At 40.4% G+C, this 25,000-nt stretch overlaps 2 protein-coding genes across 3 annotated transcripts in view; both read right to left on the bottom strand.

Annotated features, from left to right (window-relative positions):
* LOC117499243 (DNA-binding protein SATB2-like) overlaps positions 1-12,542 on the bottom strand; it is a 24,646-nt gene extending 12,104 nt beyond the window's left edge. The window contains exons 1-5 of one of the 2 annotated variants that reach the window (XM_034151623.1): positions 12,420-12,542; positions 11,567-11,737; positions 6,082-6,351; positions 4,078-4,263; positions 1,302-1,428 (exon numbers count right to left, since the gene is read on the bottom strand). In XM_034151623.1, coding sequence (XP_034007514.1) covers positions 1,302-1,428; positions 4,078-4,263; positions 6,082-6,307 — 539 coding nt within the window. In that variant the 5' untranslated portion in view covers positions 6,308-6,351; positions 11,567-11,737; positions 12,420-12,542. The remainder of the gene's footprint in view (positions 1-1,301; positions 1,429-4,077; positions 4,264-6,081; positions 6,352-11,566; positions 11,738-12,419) is intronic. The other variant, XM_034151624.1, reaches the window with a different exon arrangement.
* Positions 12,543-17,091: 4,549 nt separating this feature from the next.
* Positions 17,092-25,000, bottom strand: part of LOC117499026 (potassium voltage-gated channel subfamily H member 3-like) — a 29,835-nt gene continuing 21,926 nt past the window's right edge. The window contains exons 12-15 of the mRNA XM_034151254.1: positions 19,804-20,081; positions 19,266-19,366; positions 18,769-18,821; positions 17,092-17,689 (exon numbers count right to left, since the gene is read on the bottom strand). Coding sequence (XP_034007145.1) covers positions 17,219-17,689; positions 18,769-18,821; positions 19,266-19,366; positions 19,804-20,081 — 903 coding nt within the window. The 3' untranslated portion in view covers positions 17,092-17,218. The remainder of the gene's footprint in view (positions 17,690-18,768; positions 18,822-19,265; positions 19,367-19,803; positions 20,082-25,000) is intronic.

Genomic DNA, 25,000 nt, shown 5'->3' with positions numbered 1-25,000 from the left:
TATTACACACTCAATCAAACATTCCTCCACCTAAACCTCCTTCATTAAATCCACCTGCTCTAATGACTAGAATACTGTTTTTTAATTCAAAGAAGCAGTACTGAGTCAAGAGTAACGGCCCGTCCACACAGCAGCGTTAAAAAATCTTGGAACGCTTCTGCCCATTCACTTTGAATGGGGTGACGTCACTTTGCCTCACTTTTCGCCGAACTGCATTGTGGGCAGCAGAGCGGAGATTTTCAGGATTTTCAGGATTCAAAAGTTGAGCAATGTTCAACTTTTGAAGCTGAGGTGGAAGCGTCAGCCAATCAAATCCCGTGTATGCAAATCTGACAGTTCAAGCGCTAGCCAATCAAACCGCGTGTATGCTGGGAGAGACATACCGCAGGTCATTTCCTCATATTCCAAAACATGGAGGAGAAATTAGCGGTAGGGAATCACCCGGTGCTTTATGACCAGTCCCTATTTACCTACCGGGATACAAACCGGAGGAGCCAGGCATGGAGGGAGGTGGCAGAGACAGTGGTAGGTTTTCGCCTGTTTGGGGAGTTTATATCCAGTTTACTTCAAACTGTTTTGTTTCGTATGTCGGGGGCGGGAGATTCATGTGATTGGTTGTTGGTGCCTTGCTCGCAAAAAATCCCCAAGCTTCAGATACGCCCACCTCCAAGATTTTTTTAACGCTGCTGTGTGGACGGGCCGTTATCTCTAAGAAGTGCTTTGTCCGTGTTCAGAACCTGCTTTCCATCTTATAAAAAACACTAGTGTCAAGGTAGATTAGGTTAAAAATTGATTATCTTGTAAGATTCTTAACTTCCAGTATAAGATTTAAAAATAATAACGTTTTAAAGGTGATAGATGGTAAACCTACACAGTCGTGTATGATCTTATTGTGAGGAAAAAAAAGGGAATACTTAACCATTCTGTGGGGCTTTTTCACAAAGGAAATGAAAACAATTTATCATATTAAATATCTGTTTCGAGCCACTAAAAGCAGCTTGACTTTAATAGTTCAATATTGCTCATAATCCATACGATACGATACGATAATACTTGAATGGTCAGATCAAGTGAGAAATGTGACCAGCAGCTCCATGTGTAACATCAACATGGACAAATATCAAGACACAATATCACAATCACTGAGAGAAAACATGCTCAAAGAGCCTTCAGCGTGCATTTGATCTGGGATTCAGCCCTGTATTTACTGAGAGGATTGACTGGAGCTCAAAGGATGCTTCAGTCTGACTTTCCCATATAATTAGCATTAAATAAGTGTTAAATAGCCACTCCATGCTGACCTGTACAGGATGATGCGCAGTGTGACCATGTGGTAAACGTCCAGCAGCATGTCGGCCACCGTGGCCTCCGGAGCGTCCGTCAGGAAGTGGACGGGCATCGGCTTCCAGCGGCCCACTTTAATGATGCCTGGAGAACACAAACAAACACAGATTCAACGGTTTTATTGTCATTTGCACAATAGCTAGTGTGTACTTGTTGGCATTGAACATCTTTAAACCCAGACTCCTCCAACAGGGCTTCATACAACACACTTAAGATATAAACGTTGAGATTTAAATTTCATATCGGCTGTCAGAATTCTGGTTTGCATGTTCTTGCGTTTTCTTATCAATCGTTTTATGTGTGTGTGTGTGTGTGTGTGTGTGTGTGTGTGTGTGTGTGTGTGTGTGTGTGTGTGTGTGTGTGTCTTGGGGAGTGTTTCAGTCCTGCAGCATCATCCCGGGTTCAACATTCCCCCGGCCTTCCAACAACCGTGACTGGAAGTGCAAATCTAAACAGGCCTAATCGCGTTAGGATCTGCTAAATCAAACACAGACCCTGCCTGGCCTTGGCCTGCCAGCCTCAATTGTGTGTGTGTGTGTGTGTGTGTGTGTGTGTGTGTGTGTGTGTGTGTGTGTGTGTGTGTGTGTGTGTGTGTGTGTGTGTGTGTGTGTGTGTGTGTGTGTGTGTGTGTGTGTGTGTGTGTGTGTGTGTGTGTGTGTGTGTGGTGTCTTCACTGCATGAGGATGGTGGTGATAGGGGTGCAAGAACAAAGGGCGTTCTCTTTGGACTCCACAGTTGATTAATCAGAGGAGAAAAGTCAAATCAGCTCAGCATTAGAGGCAGAAAGAGATGAACGGAGTAAACACTGTGAGCTCATCCCTCTGCTGTCTCACAGAATAATGTGTATTTGTATCGCTGGCAGTTTTAATGTGCCCTGCAGCTGACTCTGGTTTAAAAGCGAGTGTTAATTTACCTCATCAAGCCTTACTGATGTGAACGAGAAAAGCCGATCTTATTTTATCCACTAACTCACTCTTACCTCTCGAAATAAGTCACTACGGTTATCTGCTGGCTTCAACTCATCATGTAGGTTCAAAAGTAACACGATTTTGAAGTGCAAAAATGCCAAATAATACAACTTAAATATAGAATTAATGTATGAGTATAACATTAAATACATCAGAAATTGACCGTTTTTACTATGCAAGAACATCTCTGGAGCAACCGGCTCACTTCAGAATTACAGACATGAGAAACTATTGATTAACTTCAAACTCAAGGAGTTAATTTTAAACCATAATTGGGTTGAGAGATATCTGAAAATAACTTTTGGGTAGTTTCTGGGAACTTTTGGTGGTTTGCAATTCGGTAAATGGTTATTTCTGAGTGAGTAATATCAGTGAAAGCTTCCCAAAACTCTCCTTCAGTTTCCCACGCTATTCACCTTAGCCCATATCAAACCCAGAGTAGTAAACCATATAATCTAAATAAGAAATAGCTGCTTTTTAATTAGCCATAATGTGCAAGTTAATTAAAGAAAAAAAGCCCCTGTGCCAGTTTAAGAGTTTAAATATACTCGTCCAGCCAGAGTTATGCAAGATGCAATTCAATGGCAGAAGAAAATAGAATAGACTCTGTATAATTTTGGTCGTGACCACACCGGGGGAAAAAATGCACGACTACGGCCAAAAATTATTTATTTGAAAAGAAAATGCTTATTTCTCAGAACAAAACCTAGCCATTTGGGAGAGGCGGGGGGGGTCGCAGGGCGTCGGCCGCATGGTTACAGTGCCCTGTGTTTACGGGACACACCAGGAATGTGTGTGTGTGTGTGTGTAGGCTGTTGTTTCATGGTTGACTGGATCTTGTCTGCCTTGTTGTTTTGATCTGAAGACGATGAGAAGCTGCCACATGGATTCAGTGTTTGCTCTAACCAGGTGGGAGGAATCCTTATCTTTGACATACCTTCGTGGTAAATACCTTTTTCCGTGATCGTCTAAACATCTCACTGTAAGCCATGTGGCAAACCCATCTGGAAGCCACTGTTACTCGGTGCTGGAAATCGTTAATTTCTCATCAATTATCAAAGAAAAACCCATGAGATGTTTCCCATTAACGAGTAATAATGAAGAAGTCTAGATCGCTGCGTTTCCCACATGAAGGGCGGAGGACATTTTGGTTTAACATGCGAGGGGACTTTTATTTCTTTTAATTATTTTTGTAGTTGTCAATAACTTTGACCAGCAGAAAAACAGGATGTGACATCACTGAAGCTTGGACTTGGTTTCAGTGAAACCACGAAATGAAAGCAGCTTTTGTCAAGGTGGAGGAGGCGGTTGGAGCTGAGCAGGAAGTGGAAACCACCCTGGCTGTCAGCAGATAAAAACACGGCCTTAATATGCTTTTAATGGAGTCTCAGATTCGCCACCAAAGACTCATTAAAGTTATGCAAACAGATTATCAGACCCTGTTCTATTCTGGATTACTGATCCACTTCAAAATGTTCCTTTCACTACAGTGTATACATCATGACTTAAAAATACATAATTGTCATATTTGAATTGACAGAAAGGGTTGCATTTTTTTTCCTGTATTCATATTTGATTTAATTGATTTGATATTGAGTCGAGTTACACACACACACACACACACACACACACACACACACACACACACACACACACACACACACACACACACACACACACACACACACACACACACACACACACACACACACACACACACACACACACACACACACACACACACACACACACACACTCTACTTACCACTTGCCTGTGCAGCTGAGCTGTGTGAGTATCCCAGAGCGGACAGGGCCGTCTCCACCAGCTGCGTGAAGAGGACGTCTTTATGCACCAACACAAACTCAGCGTGACGGTCTCCATGTCCCTCACACTCCCCCGCCGCCCCCCCGCCTGCATGCTCCACCACGCAGCACACCGGGATCATCAACCCTGAGACACACACAGGGAAAACATAGAAGAAGAATAGGATTAGACCTCATAGATTGTATGGGCAGTCTGTCCTATTTCCAGGAAGTTGAAGTGACTTTTTGCCCAGATCCATATTTTTCATACGCTTTTGTTCGGTCCTTTTTCCTTCCTTATCAGAATAAGACAGCTTTAGATAAATAAAAAACAGGTTGTTGAATTTGTTAAAGCATTCAAAAGGTGCAAACTGCATCTGCTACCAAAAAAACCCCTCAAAATTCAGGGTAGAAGTTCAGAGAGTCACAATAGTCAAGCTGTTTCAAACATAAAATGACATTTTAAGGAAAAAGACGACCATTTGAAATCCAAAAAAGGGGAGAAAACACATTCTTTGATTTTCTATAAATGGTCACGTTTAGGGGTCTGCAAGTTAAATAACTAACCTGGATTTAAACCTGTATCAATTAGGGAAATGTGGTAGGAGAGAGTTAATGTGGGGTTACCCGTTTAGCTGCTCCTGAGCAAGGCACAGAAACTCTAAAAACCCAGATACTCTTCTCAATGTTTCTCAATCAAGAGATGCCATTGCCTCCATATTTTTGGTCCATGAAAGAGTATCCAAGAGGAACTTTAATCGAGGATTTCTACGATTATTTTCCATGCCTCAGTGTTAAGTAAACAGGATCTGTGTGAAGGAGATTCCTGCAGAAGCCAAAGCAGCATCTCAGTGGTGACGTAGCGCTGCAGTAAAGCTGCTCGGTGGTCTCACTGCGAGGCTCTGGTTGAACTGGGCAGCTGCCAGTGTGAATGTAAGATTGTACAACTGTATCTGTGTTTGCACCGCACATTAAAACCCCAGACTTGTTTCCATAACCGCTCTTAAAGCGCTGCTGGACAGTATTGGCATACATAAAACAAGACGTTATCAGATTACTTTAAAAAATGGGGATTTCTAGCAGGATAACTATGCTAAAGTATATTTAAAAACAAGGAACGACCTAACCCTATAACCCCTGCTTCAACTTCCACTGCTATTTATTTGAATTATACTTTATTATTTGCCCAACTTGTTTGTTTGTTTGTTCACACCATGTCAAGCGGCCTTGGGTCCCTTGTAAAGGCGTTATAATATTATTATTATTACTATATGAAAAATGTATTTGCATTGCATTTGATATTGAGGCAATTCAAAACTAAAGAAAATAAGTTACTTTTATATTTTGAAGCTTAGATTACACGTAATTGTAAAGGAATACATTTTTTAAAGTAACCCTCCCAACCACGTCTCATATAGCCATAACTCGTTTAGTGATTTGTTCTGGACTTGTTGTCGGGCGAGTTTGAGATCTCTTCCTCCCGGACTCTTCACACCCCTGCTGTCCCACAGGAGCTGATCAATAACACACCATCAACCCTCCATCCATCCTCCGCCTGACGACACACCAGCAGCCAAACCACAGCAGCATCAGGCACGCTATCAGCCCTCACTCAGAGGACGGGTGGAGGCAGCTTAATATCTGTGTGTGTGTGTGTGTGTGTGTGTGTGTGTGTGTGTGTGTGTGTGCGCGTGTGCGTGTGCGTGTGTGTGTGTGTGTGTGTGTGTGTGTGTGTGTGTGTGTGTGTGTGTGTGCTGTCACAATGTTTGTGTGATGATGCATGAAGATGTTCTCAAATGCATGAGAGAATAATGGGCATCTGTGCGTGAGTGTTTTCTGTGTTTGGTATGTTCAGCTATAACAATGAAAAATGTGTGTGTGTGTGTGTGTGTTGTATGTGAAGATGGCTGAAATAAAGTGTCGTGCTAAGACGAAAGTGTGTGTTATTATGGAGTAACCCCCTCACCTCCCAGGGGTCTCAGTTGGTTCCCGTTCTGTCTGTTTTTGGGAGCTGCCGGGCTCCCGTTGACCTCGGGTCGGCTCAGTTTGCAGGGCGGGGGTCCGCTGGAGGCCGGGCTGTCCCCTCGCTCCTCGGGGCTGACGCTGTCCCGCAGGCCGGGGCTCTCTGCACCCCCACGCTGATCAATCACCCGCTGATCAATCACCCGCTGATCCATCCCACAATGATCCATCCCCCTGAAGACTGCAGGATGAGAAGCCAGCACAGAGGGAGAAGCTGGGAGGAAACACAAGGAGATGCTTTAGGGCTAACACAGACAGGTCACAAGTGAAGATATCTGAAGATGCATTTTGTTATGTAAAAACCGGACGGGACAGATAAGAGTTTACATAAGGATACAATTGTAAGGGACAGTATAAATAAAAGTAACAATCGGAGCTGAAAACCATTCAAACTAACCAATAAAAAGACTTTCCCGTATACGCCTCAATCCACAAACCATACCAGTATTCACCATGCTTTTTTTCTATATTATTTGACTTTAATTATACTTTTTACTTGAGTTAGAAGTGGGTAAGAATGATGAGTCTGTAGATATTTGAGCAGTGACTCCTTCCCAGTGGAAAACTGAAGTAACAACAAGCAGTCCGAGTTGTTCGTGCACCTACACACACTGTACTGTATATGGAGTGTATCGCCTTTCATAGAGCGCTTCATCAACTACTGGTCGCTTTGTTCACTTCCTCCTTTGTTGTTCACACACAAAAGAGGCGGGACGACCACAACACAGTCGTTTCATCTGGGACCAATCACAGGTCAGCAAGTGGCGCTCGCTCAGACTAAATACAGACGAGTGGATGATATGTGTTTAGACACATCTGTGTAAACGATGTGTTTTAATGAATGATGTGAAGAAAGAACAATGCACTGTGTTTACTGTAGGCAGGGTCAGCAAAAAGCACATTTCTTTATGATTTATGTGGTATTAATGTCAATTGTCAAGATGCATTTGTTGTTTTTAAGAAAAGCCTTCATAAATATGTGTTATACGAGTAATTCAATAATATATATATCCTTTATTTAACCAGGTAAAAGACTCATTTTCCAAGAGTGACCTGGCCAAGAAGGGCAGCATGAACGAACAACAGATAAAACACAGACAAGACAGGCAGACAAATACAGCTGTAAAACACAAATAAAATGGCACATTAGCCAGTCAAAATGCAAAATAAAACAAACTATTAAAAATCATTCAAAACTGGCAAAATTTAAAACTGAATTTTTGGATATACGAGCACTCACATCTACCAATGGTGTAGTGTTCTCTGTCCTTCAAGATGGACCTGAATTCCCCCATAGTGATTACATCTGAGAGTTTCAGCTCCTTCTGTACATTGCTCCAAGCTGTGGGGGCAGCATATTGAAAAGCTGTTTTACCCAGTTTTGTTCTCACTGTAGGAACCAGCATAATGCCATTTTTACATGATGAACACGTGGTGTAAGTATCCTGCTGTTGAGCCATCATGATGAGAAGACATCACATGTTACATGGCACTTCATAACGGAAATATATCTACTGTCTTTAAGCGGAGACTTTAGGAAGTTATTGGGCACTTATTCCAACTAAATGTGTTGTTTTTACACATTTGTTGTCTCTATAAAATGTTGTTCTCCTACAACTAAACTGTATTCTTAAATACTTGTTGTCACAACTTTCCAGAAAATGCCTTAAAAACCCACAAGAAGATATATATCAATTTCATCTCTGTGTGTATTATTGAGGGTGTGATTAGCCTAGCTTAGCACAAAGTGAACGTCGTCTGGTACGTACACAATCACTTCCTGTTCCCACGGAAATCAGCTAACTGGCAAATAAAAATTAACTTGTAAACAACTCACAGGTCTTACATATGTGCAGCCTTTTGAACCCATGCTACACTTTTGATATTTTGTGACGAAGAACAATTAAAACATTACAAATTGGTGTGGATTATTAACAAGATAAGACTTTCATTTCAAGTCAAAAAAACACCCTAAAAGCAGAATTTGGTGTCCAACCAATTCAATATCATCCCCTTATAAACAGGCGGCCTTAAAGGTGTCCAATATCTTTCTACAATATACAATTAAAAAGCAGTTTAATCATATTGCAGACCTCCGTGCTGCTGATCTCAGATCCCACGATGCCTCGGCTAATTTAACCATTAATCCCTTCATCATAAAACAGATGTGATGACGGCTGAGCTTTTCGCAGGCCACTAAAACCAGAAGAACTTTGGAAATGGCACCAAAAATCTCTCTCACTCATGGAGGAAAATAACTAAGGCTTTATTCATGTGTAATTTAACTCAAAACAACACAATGCTAATTAAATTGTCCGTGTTCAGACACGTCACACATTGTTTCACAAGCAACTGAAACGCAAAAATTAATGAAATTGCGTGCAAACTTTTTCCTCTCATTCGGTGTGTTTTTAATAAACACATTTTTGGAATATTTTGGGCAATTTATGATAATCACCCTCTTCCCTTCTACATATTTTCTCCTCTAACGAGTTTAAGTCATTAATGAGGAGACATTAAATGTGCAAACACACTCAAAAAGTACAGTAATGTAAAAATATGGTGAAATTCAGTTTGACTCGGACAGTTTTTCTCCATCTGCAGCAAATTGGATTGTATTTTGATCAGTAATTCTTCATGAAAAATGTCAGAAAATGCTGTTTTTAGCCTCTCAAATATTAATATTTCTGTTCATTTTGTATAAAAGTGATAGTTTTTCGGTTCGAACTTACAAAACAAGACATTTAAAGACCTCTTCTTGGACTTTGAGAAACTAGGATGGACATTTTCTAGACCAAACACTTACTGGATTAATCTAAAAATAGTCTGCAGATTAATTAATTAAGATATTAAATCAATAACAGTATATATAATAACATTTTAGATCCACATTTAAGCACAATATCTGAATGACTACATAATTAATACATAAATGTCTATCTTTTTAAACTTGAATGCATTACGTCTCTGTTAAATGTAGTTATTAATTTAGATTTTCTTATGAATTCTCCGTTTTTATCGCCTTTTCAGTTTCAAACAACGTAATTTTTCATTATGACTTCTGACTACACACTTAAATCTGAGCCTTTTGGATCAACACTTAAAATTAAAGCGTATTTATGTCCATGCCAAACAGAAAAAAGTAATTTCCTATAATATAAAAACACCTTTACATAACGAACGCAGCGTGTCTTTCTCTCCCAAATTCTCACACATGAAACCACTTCAAGCGACACGTTCAGAGGCCGCGCAGCCAAGAGACCACACACTCCCTACACACACTTTACAAGCACACATGGAGGCCAAATGTACACACACACACACACACTCAGTAGCCTCCGACTGTCACACTGAACCCTCTTTTCAGGGTCTAATTAAGGGGGGGGGGGGGGGGGTCTCCTGAGTGTCTTTAAGAGAGCTTCAAGGGAATTTAACTACATTTGAGGTGTTCACTGTAATTAAATTAACTGTGAAGTGGGGATATAAGTGGAGTCTGATGACACCCAAGAGGGTCCATAGGGTCCTCGAGGAGGTTACATTTACAGTAAATGGGCTCAATTTGACTATAGGTAGGTTATGAAGAAGTTATTGGGGACTTGTGACGCATAAAAGTTTGTGAGAAGGGTCAAAATGATCCTGAGAGAGGGGCTTTTCAGAGGCTTAAGGGGATTCAAGGACACCGTGCAAGCTTGTTCGTAGACAAAGAGAAGTACAAACCATTTTTTTTATTTGTCTCACGCATGAAAACAAGGGTTTTATGAGGAGGACACATCATTCATCATGTGTTAGATCTCAAGGATAAACACAATATGGGAATAACAATGGCTGTAAACAAAACGTTTGCTTGTTTACAACGAACGACAAGGCACCTTTAAAGCGCCTTAGTGAGCTACGCACTGAAACTCCACGCACTTAGCTGCTAAATTAATCAATTAGTAGGTCAAATCTTAATAGCTGATTGCAGGGACGGATGCAAAACAATCATATCTAATACTAAAGGCAGATTAAATTCAACATATATGAGTTTATTCTCATGGCCATGGACTTAGGTCATCATGGAAAACACTACAGACTAAACTAATCAAAATATAAATGTTACTTTACAACAGAGGACTATCTAAATAAATGTTTTTACTATCAGACTCTGCTGTAGTCTTTTATTTGAATTTGAACATCTAAGTCAACAATAGATGAGACTGTGGGAATAAACACATTTACTGTCATTATCACAATACTTTTTATAATTGACTACAACTGCCTAAACCTAAAATAAACCATTTCCTATAAGGCTATCTCAAAAACAATGCTTAGTCAGATTGTGTTGCTTAAATACTCATCACGGCTTAATTGCTTAATTGGTAGTTTGTTTAAACACAAATACAGACCCTACTTGATCTACGCCATTCATACAACACCAAAATAATAATGCGTTCATTATTTATTACCTATTATCAAAAGATATACACATGATATGAATGCTGATTTAATCTCTTTGATATTCTGTTAAATTACTTGTCGTTAAGTGTCAACTTTTAGAAGTGTTTCTCCTTCTGTTCTGTTCAGTATAGCATTAGGAGATTTCACCAGCAGGACAAACACAGCTGCAGATAATAATAAACATTAATAATAATAATAATAACAATAACAATGCCCCGTTTGGATCAGCTGTGCCAAGTGAACCGCTATTGACGAGATATGCTAATGAGCAGGGATTAAAACGGCGGTGACACAATTAGCCTCGTTGTTACACGGAATAAAGCTCGCATTGTTCGGCTTTATTCATATTATTAGCAGCAGCAGTGTTTCATCTATGACCCCAAGAGGTGGGAGAAGTACTCACATCTTGTATTTAAGTAAAAGTAGAAGTGTGGGAATAGTCTGTTACAAGTAAAAGAGAGTACTAGTAGAAGTACAAAGTAGCATAACATTGAAATACTCAAATAAAGTGCAAGGGAAAAAGGACAAAATAAAATTGACAAATGTACATTTACTTAAATACCCAATATAAAAAGTGTAACAGATATTGGATAATGCAACCGCTTGTGAAGGATTTTAACAATCTTTAAGTGCATTTTCTCAAAGAAACGCATTTATTTCAATCACTTCTTACAGTAAGTGACAGCTCTTTATGTAGTTATACATATTATTATTATTGTTAAAGTATGTTTGATGATGAATATTTGGTTTTATTAAAGGTTCTGGACTTAGTTCCCCCTACTTTACATATATAAAACCAGTTATGTAGCATCAGATCAACCATTATTTGAGTATATAGTGTTAAAAGCATGACATTTCCTTACGTTCACATGTGCATTTTGACATGAAATTGTTATTGTCAGGCGTTATTTTCTACCATGTTGTTTTTACAATTTGCTTATTGTTTCTGTAGTTTTCACAAGACCTTAAGTATGTACTAGATGTTCACTCACTTTTTAAGAAGTCACTGTGCTTGCTGGGGAATAAACTCCATCCATTGGTGAAGACGAGTGAATCCAGCCTGAGAGAATATGAATTTTCCAACGTATCCCCCTTTTTGTTTTTTCGGCAAAACACCGGCAGAAGGAGCGAAGAGTGATGAGGACACACTGCTGCTGCTGCTGCTGAGGAGTAAAGAGCAGGAGAATCACACATGTAGAGGGAAGGAGGAGGGAGGAAAGGAGGGAGGGAGGGAGGGAGGGAGGGAGGGAGGAGGGAGGAGACATGGTTTGGGAGGGAAACCCAAACACAGATTGACATACGTGAAAACAAATTACATGTATAACCGTCTTCAAACAATAATCAGTGACATTCAAGCGGGGTCAAATCCATCAAAAATACAAATTAAACATTTGCAGCACGTGAGTAAAAAAAGCTTTATTCTATAAAAGCGAACACTTCATGAATAATGGGATATCCGGATTTAGAAAGGATGATTAATTCCCCAGATGTCGTGATGGCAGAGAACGGGAGAAAATGTATGTTAGAGGTTAATCATTGTCACTAACGCCTTAATATATCTAAGTAAAGCATATTTGTTTTTACAATATTCATATATTTTAACAACTCTACTCAGAGATATCTCCTCTTTGAATTGTGATTTAAATTAATTAATTAATTCTTAATTCTTTAACCAAACCAGGACAGAAAAAGCACTTTAGGGTTGAGTCGGACTAAAACTATGAAGTTAACTTATCTCATATCAATGCAGTGACTGTACTGCTGCATTATGTATTTTAAACTCTCCGTATGAGGAATACAATTGAATAAAAACGCTACATTGTTGAAGAAAAGTGTGTGTTTTACCCTGAGAATTTCCCCCATACGTCCCGTCCGTCCCTCTCTTAAATGTTTGTTAGTGTCTCTGTCCAAATGGCAGTTCGGTGGTCAGCTCTGCGTGATTTATTCTCGATGGAAGAATAGTCACCTATCATTACTCCTCAGCCTGTCTGCCTTCCTGTCGCTCCTCCTCTGTGGTCTGTGAGTGTGTGTGTGTGTGTGTGTGTGTGTGTGTGTGTGTGTGTGTGTGTGAGTCTGCCAACACTTGCCTGTCCTACATCATCTTAAATATCTCTGACAGCTCACCACAAGTCGCTCACCATGAGCAAGTAGTGTGTGTGTGTGTGTGTGTGTGTGTGTGTGTGTGTGTGTGTGTGATGGTATGCGTGGCAATTAAAGATTGCTTTCACAAGGCTCCAATGAAAACAAGCTAGCTCTTATTACCCGTAACAACAAATATTGATGTTGTGTGTATTTTGGAGCTCGATATGTAATACTGATGTTTTTATAACAGCACACGGTGTCGCGTGGTGGGCGCTGGTGACCAAAAGCTGTACAAAAGAAAGGGAAATTATTATTTTATACACAAAATAGACTGTGTTTGGAGATATACATGTTTAAACTTGTCACATTTGGGGGATAAATTATATATACGAGTGTTTTTATTGGTATTAAATGTTTTATTATTTAAGTAAAACTAGAGTTTAGTTTCATTGTGCATTACATTTATCAGACAAATGTTATTTAAATTGCTATACTTGATTATTTCTAACAATCAATGTATTAATCTGCTTGTTTTTCCAGATTTATCGATTAAAGAAAAGCCTAAAGAAATACCATATACCGTATTTTTTTATTGATGCAGTGACATCTCAATTAAATTAGACATATTAGCGCTTGTTGTCTGTTCACTGAGGAAATGCTGCTCTCTTGTGGCGTCTCTTGTAACGACATGTAGGTAAATGCCAAATGCATTTAAATATATTTTCTCAGCTGATTCATATTCAAATTAATTAGCTATTTAATTAAGTGACACTTATAGTAACACCCTGAAACTGGTGACCCTTTATACAGTTTAAACTTGGAGTGATTTTCTGTCTTGCATGTAATAACTATTGTAATGTTGATATTGTTGATATTGATAATAAATTATCATTACACCTGGGTAAAACAGAGTCCATTCTCTTCGGTTCGAAACATAATCTCAGCAAATCCGACGACTTCTCAGTTGCAGTGGGTGACATTATTGTCACTAGTAAGAAGGAAATTAAATACCTAGGATCTATTCTTGAGGCAAACCTCTCCTGTGACAAAATGGCATCCAATGTAATAAAAAAAGTCAATCAAAGAACTCGATTCCTATACCGGATCTCCTCTCTGGTAAACAAAAACACCCTGAAAACTCTGGCAGGAGCACTCATTCAAGGGTACTATGACTATGCTTGCACGTCATGGTACCATAGCACCTCCAAGGCGCTAAAAATAAAACTTCAAACATCGCAAAATAAACAGGTCAGACTACTGCTTGACCTTCCATCTAGAACCCACCTCACCTCTGCCCACTTTGACAACCTAGGATGGCTTAGAGTAGACGACAGAGTACAGCTACTTGCAATGGGCCTGGTCTACAAGATCCACTACACCTCTATGGTACCCATGTACATGTCAAAATTCTTCCCAAAGGTCAAGGAATACCATGATCATAACACCAGAGGGAGCTCCACAAATCATGTAAAACCCAGATTTGGCACAAAAAAGGGTGAATACACGTTTCGGAATTATGCCACATCAAGGTGGAACGCTCTTCCCACAACTGTAAAGGAAAGTAAAACTATACTTACCTTCAAAACCTCTCTTAAAGAGCACCTTAGGGGGAGAGCATTGCAAAACTGGCCCCGGTAATGGTACAAATCTCAACCTGTCGTACAATGGACAGCTTCCCCCCCCCATCTATGTATATACTCGCATTTTAGACTCTGTTACTAACTGTATATCTGTAGACTTGGTATGTCTTAAATGTCCGGTTAGGATGTATTAGAACGAAATCTAAAATGAAAATTGTAAATAAGCCATCTGTATGTAAAAGACCACCTGTATGTAAATTGTAAATAAGCCATCTGTATGTCAAATATGTCTTATATGTCTTAAATGATATGATGAATTGGAAATGGGGGACCCTGATGTAAACAAGACGAAAGTCTTTCTCTGGTCTGCATCCCCTTAACAATTGTATGTTTTGAGCTGTACTGTACTGTACCCAATATACAAGCTGTTAATAAACTTTTCAATCAATCAATCAATGTTGTTGCCTCATGTCAGTAGGGGCTTGGACTGTGAGTCGTAGGGTCGCCGGTTCAAGTCCCCGACCAGACCTAAATATGGAGTGTGGACTGCTACTTGGAGAGGTCCCAGTTCACCTCCTGCCCTGCCGTGGTGCCCTTGAGCAAGGCACCGGTCTGTGCAGAAAGCAGAGCAGTGTGTATGATATATATCACTCAGTATAACAGGCCTACATTACTGTCTTTATTTGCTTTAGTTTAGTGGATATCTACAAACAAAGAGTCCATATTTGTCTAAAACCATTTAGTGCTTCACATAATAAAATACACAACGGCTGTAGCCTGATTATATGCTTTAGGAGCTGGAGGTGCGTGTGGTACAGTGTGTGTGTGTGTGTGTGTGTGTGTGTGTGTATGTGTATTGTAGCGACCAGAGAGAGGGGGGGATATATCCAGTCTCTGATAGTGTTACGTTATTATGCTGTGAGTGTTCTCATACTTGTTTGATTCTGACATTGTATATATTTATATAAATATATATACCTATATATATGTGTGTGTGTATGTCCGCATCTGTAGCCTGTTATTGTCTCATTATACCGCACTGTGAATGAATTAAAAGTAAATATATAAGTCGTCATGAACACATCTGTCCATCAGACAGAGGGCTGCTGTGCCTCCTGTCATCATTAATGGACGTCTCTTTAAAATGACCGCTCAGAGGAGAGGAGTTCTCATTTCTCTAACCGCCTGCTGCTTCCCCTCCTCTCTCCTCGGTTCCCCTCCTCGACTCCTCCGCTCGCATCTCCTGTGGGCGGGACTAAGTCTCGAGGATAGGAGTCGAGGAGGGGAATCGAGGAGGGGGAATTAGTGAAATGAGAAAGGCCCCTGGTACTAGGATGGGTTGAAAGCAGAGAACAAATGTCACTGTGTGTGCTGTGTGCTCTGCATGTGTGACCATTAAAGAGGGGTTCATCCCTCCCACTCTCTTCCATTGCATCCTAATTTTTTTAATAGGAATTAATGGGAAATAAAATGTGAAACTACACCGACATCTAGTGGTCATTACCTGAACTGCAGCTTGAGATTCCTGTTCAGTTCCCAGACAGTTCATCAGTTCAGTCTTTTTTAATTAGTTTTTTGGGTATTTTTACAACTGATATTTATGTATTTATATTTTATTCAGATTCTTTTACATCTTATTTCTGATTCTGATTCTAAAAATTGAGCAAAATAATGTCACCAAATTTCGCCCAAGGATCAATTAAGTATTTTTGTTTCTGATTAAAATGCAATGAAAAGGCTGAGTTACATTAATGCTCTATTTGTTTTATAGGTGAGTTTAGGAAGCTATTTCTGACAAAAGCCAAGTTATTTTTTGTATTTTAAAGATTCTGATTCTGATTTCTAGGAAACTTATGAGAAATAGAAGTCTTAAAAACCACATTTAAAACTCAACGACTTGTTAAAAGTGTTTTTCTTGGCGTGATATTAGTTTAAACCTACCCTGACACTTGTCCATTGTTGTTGAATTTCTTTACTCCTCCACCACACATCCACCTGTCAGTTTTCCCTTTCCATCCACATCTCTCCAAACCCTTCCTCCTCCTCCTCTTCCTCCAGGCAAACGGAGATCCTCAGAAGCTCCAGCTCTACGTCAAATCAGATTTCTCCGGTCGTGTGTTCGAGGCGACGGAGGATTGTCCCTCGTTGCTGGCGCACTTCCACCGGAGGGAGGTTCACTCCTGCAGGGTTTTGGGTTTTCTACGAACACGCAAACTTCAAAGGTCGCCACTAGTATCTGCTGGGAAAAGGCGAGTCTGTGGACTGGGGAGCCGTTTGTCCCACGGTGCAGTCTTTCAGGAGGCTGACGACTCTCCTTTAATTCCCCTCATTCAAGATTTAGTAGCAGCTACAATAAAATTGTGTCATCACTTTGTGTGGCAGTGTGAATGAAATACACTGGACATAAGGGACAGTGAGCTTGAGTTTGGCCTCCAGTTTTCCATCAAAAACTACCGGAAACGGTGAAAAATGACATCTACTTAACATGAATTGAACTAAATTCCTTGGAAATGTGTTCGTAGTAATGCTAGAGTTGAGAATGAACAGCAAAGGAACTATTTTGTGTGGCAGTGTGAATGAAATATACTGGACATAAGGGACAGTGAGCTTGAGTTTGGCCTCCGAAGACGTCCAGTTTTCCATCGATGCAGGCCAAAAACTGTGAAAAATGACCGCTAATTAACATCTAAACTGAAGTCCTTAGAAATGTGTTAGTAGTAATGCCAGAGTTGAGAATTAACAGCAAAGGAGCATCTTGTTCTGGTCTTATCCTTCTTTCCATATTTATGGGATGCTTCTAAGTAGGTTTGGAAGAAATTGGGCTCATAATTAACGTGTCGAATAAATCAAAACTGTAAAACAAACTATTTTATTATCAGATCTGCAAACAGCCGGTAATATTTACATTTTAACTCCCATGCCGAAATGTTTGTCATGCAGTGAGTTGGGTGCAGCATGCGGGGTTTAGATCTTCTGTCTTCTTCACGCCGATGGTTGTCCTTCGTTGATGAAGCTGAGCTTGGAATAACATCTGGATATGAGCTGGGACTCTGGGAGAATCTGCTCACTCTCAGGCGCTGATAAGTCCACCAAGAGGGGGGTGATGGATGAATAAAGGGAAGGAATGGAGGACGAAGAGGAAGAAGAAGGAGGCGGTAAGACCGTGTGTTCATGAGGAGATCTGTTGAGTGATGGCGGAGCTGAAAGAGGATGAGGAGGAGTGATGGGAGGACATTGGAGAGGATCTTTTAACACCGAATTCATGCTGGAATCAGGTGCCAGGATGCAGGAGGGAGAGTGATGGTGATTGTCCACAGGTGCATGCTGGGTAGGTGGGGTCACGGCGCAGTGCATCAGCAGCATGGAGGGGTTGTGGAAGAGAGGTTTGAGAAGACGAGTCATTTCCTGCAGCTCCTGACTGACGGACGTCACCTGACCAGAGAGGACGCTCATCTGGAGAGAAGAAGAAGAAGATGGAGGAAACTTTATTGTCAATTGTGGAGGAAATTCTTAAGAGAAACTGATACATGGTTCATGGACAAAGTTTGTCTTTTGTTATATTTAATAAAGTAATAAAGAAAGTCAATAAGTCGATCCCAAATGTAGGAACAGAGCAACTTCATCCTCAGAGGATAGAGAAGTTCTCACAGCTTACAGTCACACTATATAGTAGAGAAAAGCCAACTGGTCCCACCCTTGAATTCTCTTAGCAGGGTTCATACACTTTTTCACCAATGATTTTCAATGACTTTTCAATGACTTCTCCATGACCTTTACCGAATTTTCCATGACCAAAAAAAATTACTCTTTCTCAGCGGTACCACTGAAAATGGTTTATTTTAACATGGAACAGAAAAATAAGGTCTGCATATGAAACATGTTGTGCCGATCTAAAACAAATCAAGTAGTAGGCTTACTAGCTTCTACACGCTAAAGCTACTAAAATCTCTCACCAGCAAAATACCTCGACAGTTAAATGCTATTTTACGTTTAATTACTATACGATACAGTATTTATTATCATTATAGTATTACTATTTCGGCGATTAGATAAAATATAAATTATATTTGATGCAACTTTAGTTACATTTCCATGACTTTTCCAAAACTTAGGGAAAAATATTGTTTTCCATAACTTTTCCAGGGCCTGGAATTTGCATTTTGAATTTCCATGACTTTTCCAGGTTTTTAATGACCGTAGGAACCCTGTCTTAGGCATCATCTACACCTCAAACCATTAAACATTTGACTCTATCCTGCATTATATACATGTACAATTTAGAATTCAGTGAAATATGTAATGTTTTTAGTTACAATTGCCGTAAAGTATGGGCTTAAAACAGCTTAATAAACATTCAAAGCAGGCTCAATTTGATAATGTTCAATCAACAAACCATACAAAAAAATAAGCTACAATTTAAAAAAATTAGGACTAAAACGCTTCTTCTCCAAGTTTACGAGTGTGAGAGTTAGTTTATTCAATAACTATCGAATAAACTCAACACAATTATTTTAAATACACTTCGTTCTTACCTCATGTTTTAGCTTAGCGATAGTCTGCATGGTGTCGGCCTCTTCATGGGGACCTGGGGAGAGATGAGGAAAGACACACATGCATAAACAATAATAACGATATGGATGTGTGTGTGTGTGTGTATTACTATCCTTGTGGGGACCTAAATCTGTTTACACAGTCTCGTGTGGGGACTCGCCTCCCTTATGGGGACAAAATGGAGGTCCCCATGAGGGGGATCATTCATTTTAGGGTGAAGACTTGGTTAGGATTAGGGTAAGGGTTAGGGTAAGGGTTAGGGTAAGGGTAAGGGTAAGGGTAAGGGTTAGGCATGTGTTGGTTATGGTTAAGGTTAGGATAAGTCTCCAGGAAATGCATGTAAGTCAATGTAATGTCCCCTGAAGTGATGTATACATGGTGTGTGTGTGTGTGTGTGTGTGTGTGTGTGTGTGTGTGTGTGTGTGTGTGTGTGTGTGTGTGTGTGTGTGTGTGTGTGTGTGTGTGTGTGTGTGTTAACCTGAGTCAGGGCTGGTTAGTAAACTCTGAGGTGATCTAGGAGAGTACTCAAACATCTGTGCTGATCCACTTTGGTTTTCTGTCTCGATCCCGTACACAAACCTGAGGACGGAGAGCAAGAGAGAGTTGATTAATTTCACACAAATCAATAAGTAAGGAAGAAGCGTGTTTGCATCTCTTGTGCTCTTAAATTATTCACAAACACAAATGACATGGACATGGTTTCATCTCCAAAGCAACAACACTTTTACTCATGCACTCCACAGTGGATATTGATCGTGAATAAATAAACAAACAACCGGTCAATAAATCACCGTCACTTATTATTCTTTACTATTATTTAGTATTTTTGTCCTGTTAGTCTGTACAACACTCTCTTACATGTTGGCTAAATGGTCTGTTGTGGTTAAATATTGTATGGCTTGTCTCTAACACAACGATGAACAATAAGATGATCTGCCCCTCTGTGGGATAAGCATGCATGTGCAGGTAGACAACCTCAACCTTATAGGTGTTTTAAAAAATCACAGCCTCCTCACCGGGGGCTGAAGTCCGGTGGCGGCGGGACGTTGTAGCTCACGATGGGGATCTGAAGGCTGGTGGGCCGGTCTCCCACCGCTCTGAAGGTCCTTGAAGGCATCATGGGGGATCTGAGAGGGGAGCGCATGGGGGAGGGAAGAGGGGAGCGCAGGCCTCGACCCAGCCTGCCCAGAGGAGGCACCCTGGGGAGAGGGGAGCGCTCACCTTCAGACCCCTCCTCGTCCTCTTTGATGGAGGGAAGCTTCTTCAGGATCCCACCGTTACTCTCACAGCCTGCCTGGAAGACACAAAGGTCATGATTTGGGTTAATAACTGAAACAAAGTGTAGTTTCATTTTCTTTTTGTGGTCACACTTTTCTTTCTTTTCTATCGTATCTCCGTGTCACATACTTAAAATGGTAGCTTAATGCTAATAGTACTGTAAAGTTATTGTTATAAGCACTTGTAAATACTAAGATTTCTTTATAACAATCCTCAAAACATATTAGAAAGCATCCGATATAGTATTATGATATATAAGCGCTATCATACTTCATAATCATAATCCTACTTATCACAAAGATGGATCAAATTGGAGTTGTTTTTGCAGATTTTGCACTTTGAGGATACTACATGTTGCACACTACTTAAAGGTGGGGTAGGTAAGTTTGAGAAACCGGCTCGAGGTGCACTTTTTGTTATATTCCATGGAATGCTCTTAACATCCCGATAGCAATGAATATCTGAAGTGCTTTGACAAAAAATCCATACAAAAAATGTAATCTGTGGAAGCAGTAGTACTGTAAAAAGCACGACCAATCATCTGAGCCGGCCCGGCTAAAATAACTGGATGGCCTACCTGCCTGTCAGCCTTCCATCTGTGCACAAACTTATCTCGTGCCCTCATTGGTCATGTGCGCGTTGGTGTGTGTTGGAGGAGGGGCTCTGTAAGGAAGTGGCAGATTTTTTCCGGCTGTGTATTTTCAAATTCTAGCGCACTCGAGCTGGTTTCTCCAAAATTACCTACCCCACCTTTAATTAGTGTGTAATATTGAGTATGACACACCATGAGAATTAATAGGTCGGGAATGTTATGTCACTATTTGACCAGATGGAGGAGCTGCTGAGTCATTGAAAGCATCACTGATGTAAACAACTGTAATCCATTCAGTTTGCTCCGAATTCATTCAAAACAAAGCAGGCATGAACACCATTCACTCTCATTTATATCCCTTCAAAATACAATTCCTTCATGTATTAACTTGTGGCTGGTTATTGGAGTTATATTTCCTGCATCTCCTGTCAATTAAAGCAGATTTAACTTCCTTTCCCCTTCACTCTGCTTTATTTGATGTCTTCTCGATCTGTGTTAGGCACACGAGCCCGACTGGTATATTTAGATCACAGAGGTTTCATTTTTGCAGTGTTTTGCCTTCAGGTACCCGAGCGGAGAGAAGGGGCTGCTGAGATTTCTGTCAAATTGTGAGCGGCACGTGCCACTGAAAGGGCATCAGCAAAATGATGTTGACAGAAAGTGAAATACATGAGTGATGCATTTGGAAAAACATGCAATTATCACAGTAGATGCATTCTGTATGAGACGTAGATGTGTTTGTGTGTGTGTGTGTGTGTGTGTGTGTGTGTGTGTGTGTGTGTGTGTGTGTGTGTGTGTGTGTGTGTGTGTGTGTGTGTGTGTGTGTGTGTGTATGTGTGTGTGTGTGTGGGAATGTCAGCTGTCTGTCTGCAAGATGATGTCGGCCACGTCCTTCCCCCTGAAGCTTCGTTTCATCCCAATGTTTTCCCGACTCGTCTCCATCTGGTTGTCGTTCTATTTTTATCCAGCGAGGGATGACCCACCTCTCCTCACCGCTCTGACAGCGCTATTTTTAGCCCCAAAGTGTAACTAATGTGTGAGTGCATTCTGAAGCAGACAGAAAGTGAAGGTTCATTTGCATACCAACGTACATTTCAGTCAGTAACTCGTTTCATAGAGTGTCTGCTCGAACATTTCCTTGCAGCTCTTACACATGAGAAGTTTAGCTACAAATGACCAACATAGTTTGACTTTCTGTTATTTTACCACCTTTAAAACTACAATGGTGCTTTCAGGTGCCCCTTGGATAGTCCTTTTTCAGTGTGTTCATGAGCTTTAAGTCATGATAGGAGGCGTGTGACTTTTTTTCCTGGGTGTTCAAACTATGAGTTGATTGCTTTTTAAATTGTATTCCTATATGAAGGGGTGCTCATTTGAATGTCCCCCTGAATGCAACACAATTGCCCTTTCTTGCATTGTTAACAAAAGACAGATATAATGTGTGTATCCATCCCATAACTAACCCTCCTGCCTGTGCTACAAACTGGACAGTTACAGTTAAGAGGCCCGTGATGATTGACAGCGGTGCTAAAATAACGTCTGCAAACATTGTGTTTTATTCCATCCTCAAATAAAACTGCGTCATTTCATCTGCTCCCTTTCCGTCCCTCCTTTTATGGAGATAAGCTGTTTATCATCTAGCATTGAGTGGATTAAGACTAAGTGGACTTAGAGTCAATCAAGAAGGGATTGGCACTCATAATCGAGCAGGAATCAAGACTGACATGATGTGAAGGGTTTACAAAATGTATTCTATAGCCATTCACTGAAGTCTTCTTATCTGTTGATATTTATTTCATATTTCTCATGCTGGTATAGCGTCTCGTCCCCTGGCATTTCTCCTGGATCTCTGCTCTAATTAGCAGGCTGACTCTCAGTGAGAATATGACTCTGGTATTTGCAGTATATGCTGATTATTCATGTGTACGCTCCAGCTGAAATCCCTGGAGTCTGAGCGGTCCACGTTAAAGTCGTCCATGTTTAACTGCTGGCTGCATCTCAAGTCCAGATGGCTAATCCTTTTCAAAGCCTTCACTCCGGGCATTGCGTAAAATATCAGGCGGAGGAGGTCACTGCACAGTTTAATCTTAAAAACAGAAGGTTTGCTGAGGATCTCGCCAAGATGTCCTCTTCTTCAAGGCGTTTCAAACACAAGATGCTTCTTCTCCAATGCACTTTTTTAGTAGTATCAAGAATGATAGTCATAATAATAGAAAGACTGGCTCTTAAAACTACACTGGAAAGAATGCTGCTCCAAAAACAAGTTAAACATTTCGCTTGAAATAAGTACAAAAATCTGCCAATAGATCAGGTGAAGTTAAGATTTCTTGAAATAAGAATGGATATTTAGATAAATCACATCCTGTAATTAGCTGGAGAACTCATTTTGAACTATATTTGACCAGAATCAGGAACATTTTGTGTTCGCAAATGCTCAAAAGTGTTCAGTTTTCTGATGTTAGTTGGTGATTTTAAGATAAATATGTAAAAAAATATGCGTTTCATGTGAGATACGACTCAAAATAAGATTTTTTGACTCAACAAGATGATGCATTGTCTAAAAGCAAGACCCGATATCTCACTGCAGTGTCACTTCTGAAGTTATTGTGTCTTATATCAGGTGTAAGGACATATTCTCACTAGATATTAGACAACTATACTTGGCAAGATTTCGAGTTCTTGTACAGGTTCTGCCTTAGAAGAGAGTTTTCGCCTCAAGGGAAAATATTCTGAAGGGTCTTGCTTCTCAAGCGAGGGTATGATTTATAGCCAGAGGTTTTTCCAGCATTAAATCAACATTTGTACATCTCCCATCTGTCTGGAGAACATCTCTGAACCCCCAGGAAGAGCTGGAGGAAAGAGTTTAGAGCAACTTCACAAAGTCAGCTGTCACCTCAAACCAGACCCAGATAAGTGGAGAGAAAAGGACGGTCTTTATTCGTCCATAACTTGTTGACTTATTTTAGCCCCTTTTTTTCAACTAGACAATAAACTCTACAAACATCTGTCTTTTAACCGTATTGGGAAAGGTTATAATCAGCATTTAATCCCCAGATGTGGTTTTTATGAGCTCCATCTCTGATTGAAAGTGATGGAAACATGACGGACACGCTTATTTTGCTATGTGAATATATAAGAAATAAAACAGGGATTACTATAATTTGTTAATGTCCAATATGCTCAGCTCAAATACACCAGACTCCATTTAATAAAACAGTTACTGTCTTTAACTGTTACAACAATCACCAACTGTGTTTTGAGAGTTTGAATGAGAATGAATAATAACAAATATATATAATTAAGAAGTTACCACATGCTTAATGGAAAAACACACCAGAAAAACACACCTAAACAAAAAGGCATGTCGGTCTAGTGGCAATGGGAACGGAGTCTAAAGGCCCGGACACACGGAGCCGATTTTGGCCGTCGGTGGGCGTCAGGCCGACGATGAGCGTCGACACGCCCTACTCAGATTGGTGTGTCCCGCACCGTCGCCTTTTTGGACGAAAACGCAGTCGGCCAAAGGCAGTCGGCAAAATAAATCACTCTGATTGGCTGTTCAGCTTAGCGAATCAGTGCATGAGAAGCGAAACGGAAGTGAGGGACCCAAACAAACGATTAAGAAGGCAGATCTGAGATTTCATTTAACTCCAGCTCTCGACACAGGTTCGGGAAAGCCCCATGAGCTTCTCGCTGTAGAGTGAACATGGAACGCACACGCTATTTGTTGTTTGTTTATATCACGCAGTCTGTTCTTCTTCTCTCGGTGTATCACGCAGTCTGTCTTCCGGTTGTTGCCTCTTTTGAATGACGAATACACACTACCGCCGCCTGCTGGTAAGGAGAGTTATTGCCACTCACGCATGCGCACGTTCGTACGTGCTACTTGGCCGTCGGCTGAAGTCTTTGCGGTGTGTTCCAGTGCGACACATGGCCAAGACGCAGAGACGCGAGGCGACACAACAGTCCGTCTGTGTCAGTTCTTTGGTGTCAGCTTGGCCTTAACGCTTTTATAAATGTTTTTTATAGGCAATTCATTGGTTTTGTAAAAAGGTATATATCCTGAAATTCAATTGAACCTACAAATATAAGCTTTCACTGCAGGGCATTAGTGGGAAGCTTCATATACCAGTTGTTTAGAGGGATCAGAACATCATCAGCGTACTGCCTTTGTTAGTATTTCCACTGTTCCAACAATCACCTACTCTGGTTTCAAGAGTTTGACAGAGAGAGTGAATAAGAAAGATATACCAGGAAACACACCAGCTCTACTCATCTCATTGTACCTGTATAATGACAATTAAGGATTATATTCTTCTACAGGTGTTTAGAAAAGCATCTTC

This window comes from Trematomus bernacchii, unplaced genomic scaffold, assembly GCF_902827165.1.
Source record: "Trematomus bernacchii unplaced genomic scaffold, fTreBer1.1, whole genome shotgun sequence".
Lineage (NCBI taxonomy): Eukaryota > Metazoa > Chordata > Actinopteri > Perciformes > Nototheniidae > Trematomus > Trematomus bernacchii.
Note: the sequence above shows the minus strand (reverse complement) of the source record. Positions and strands in the feature narration are given on the sequence as shown.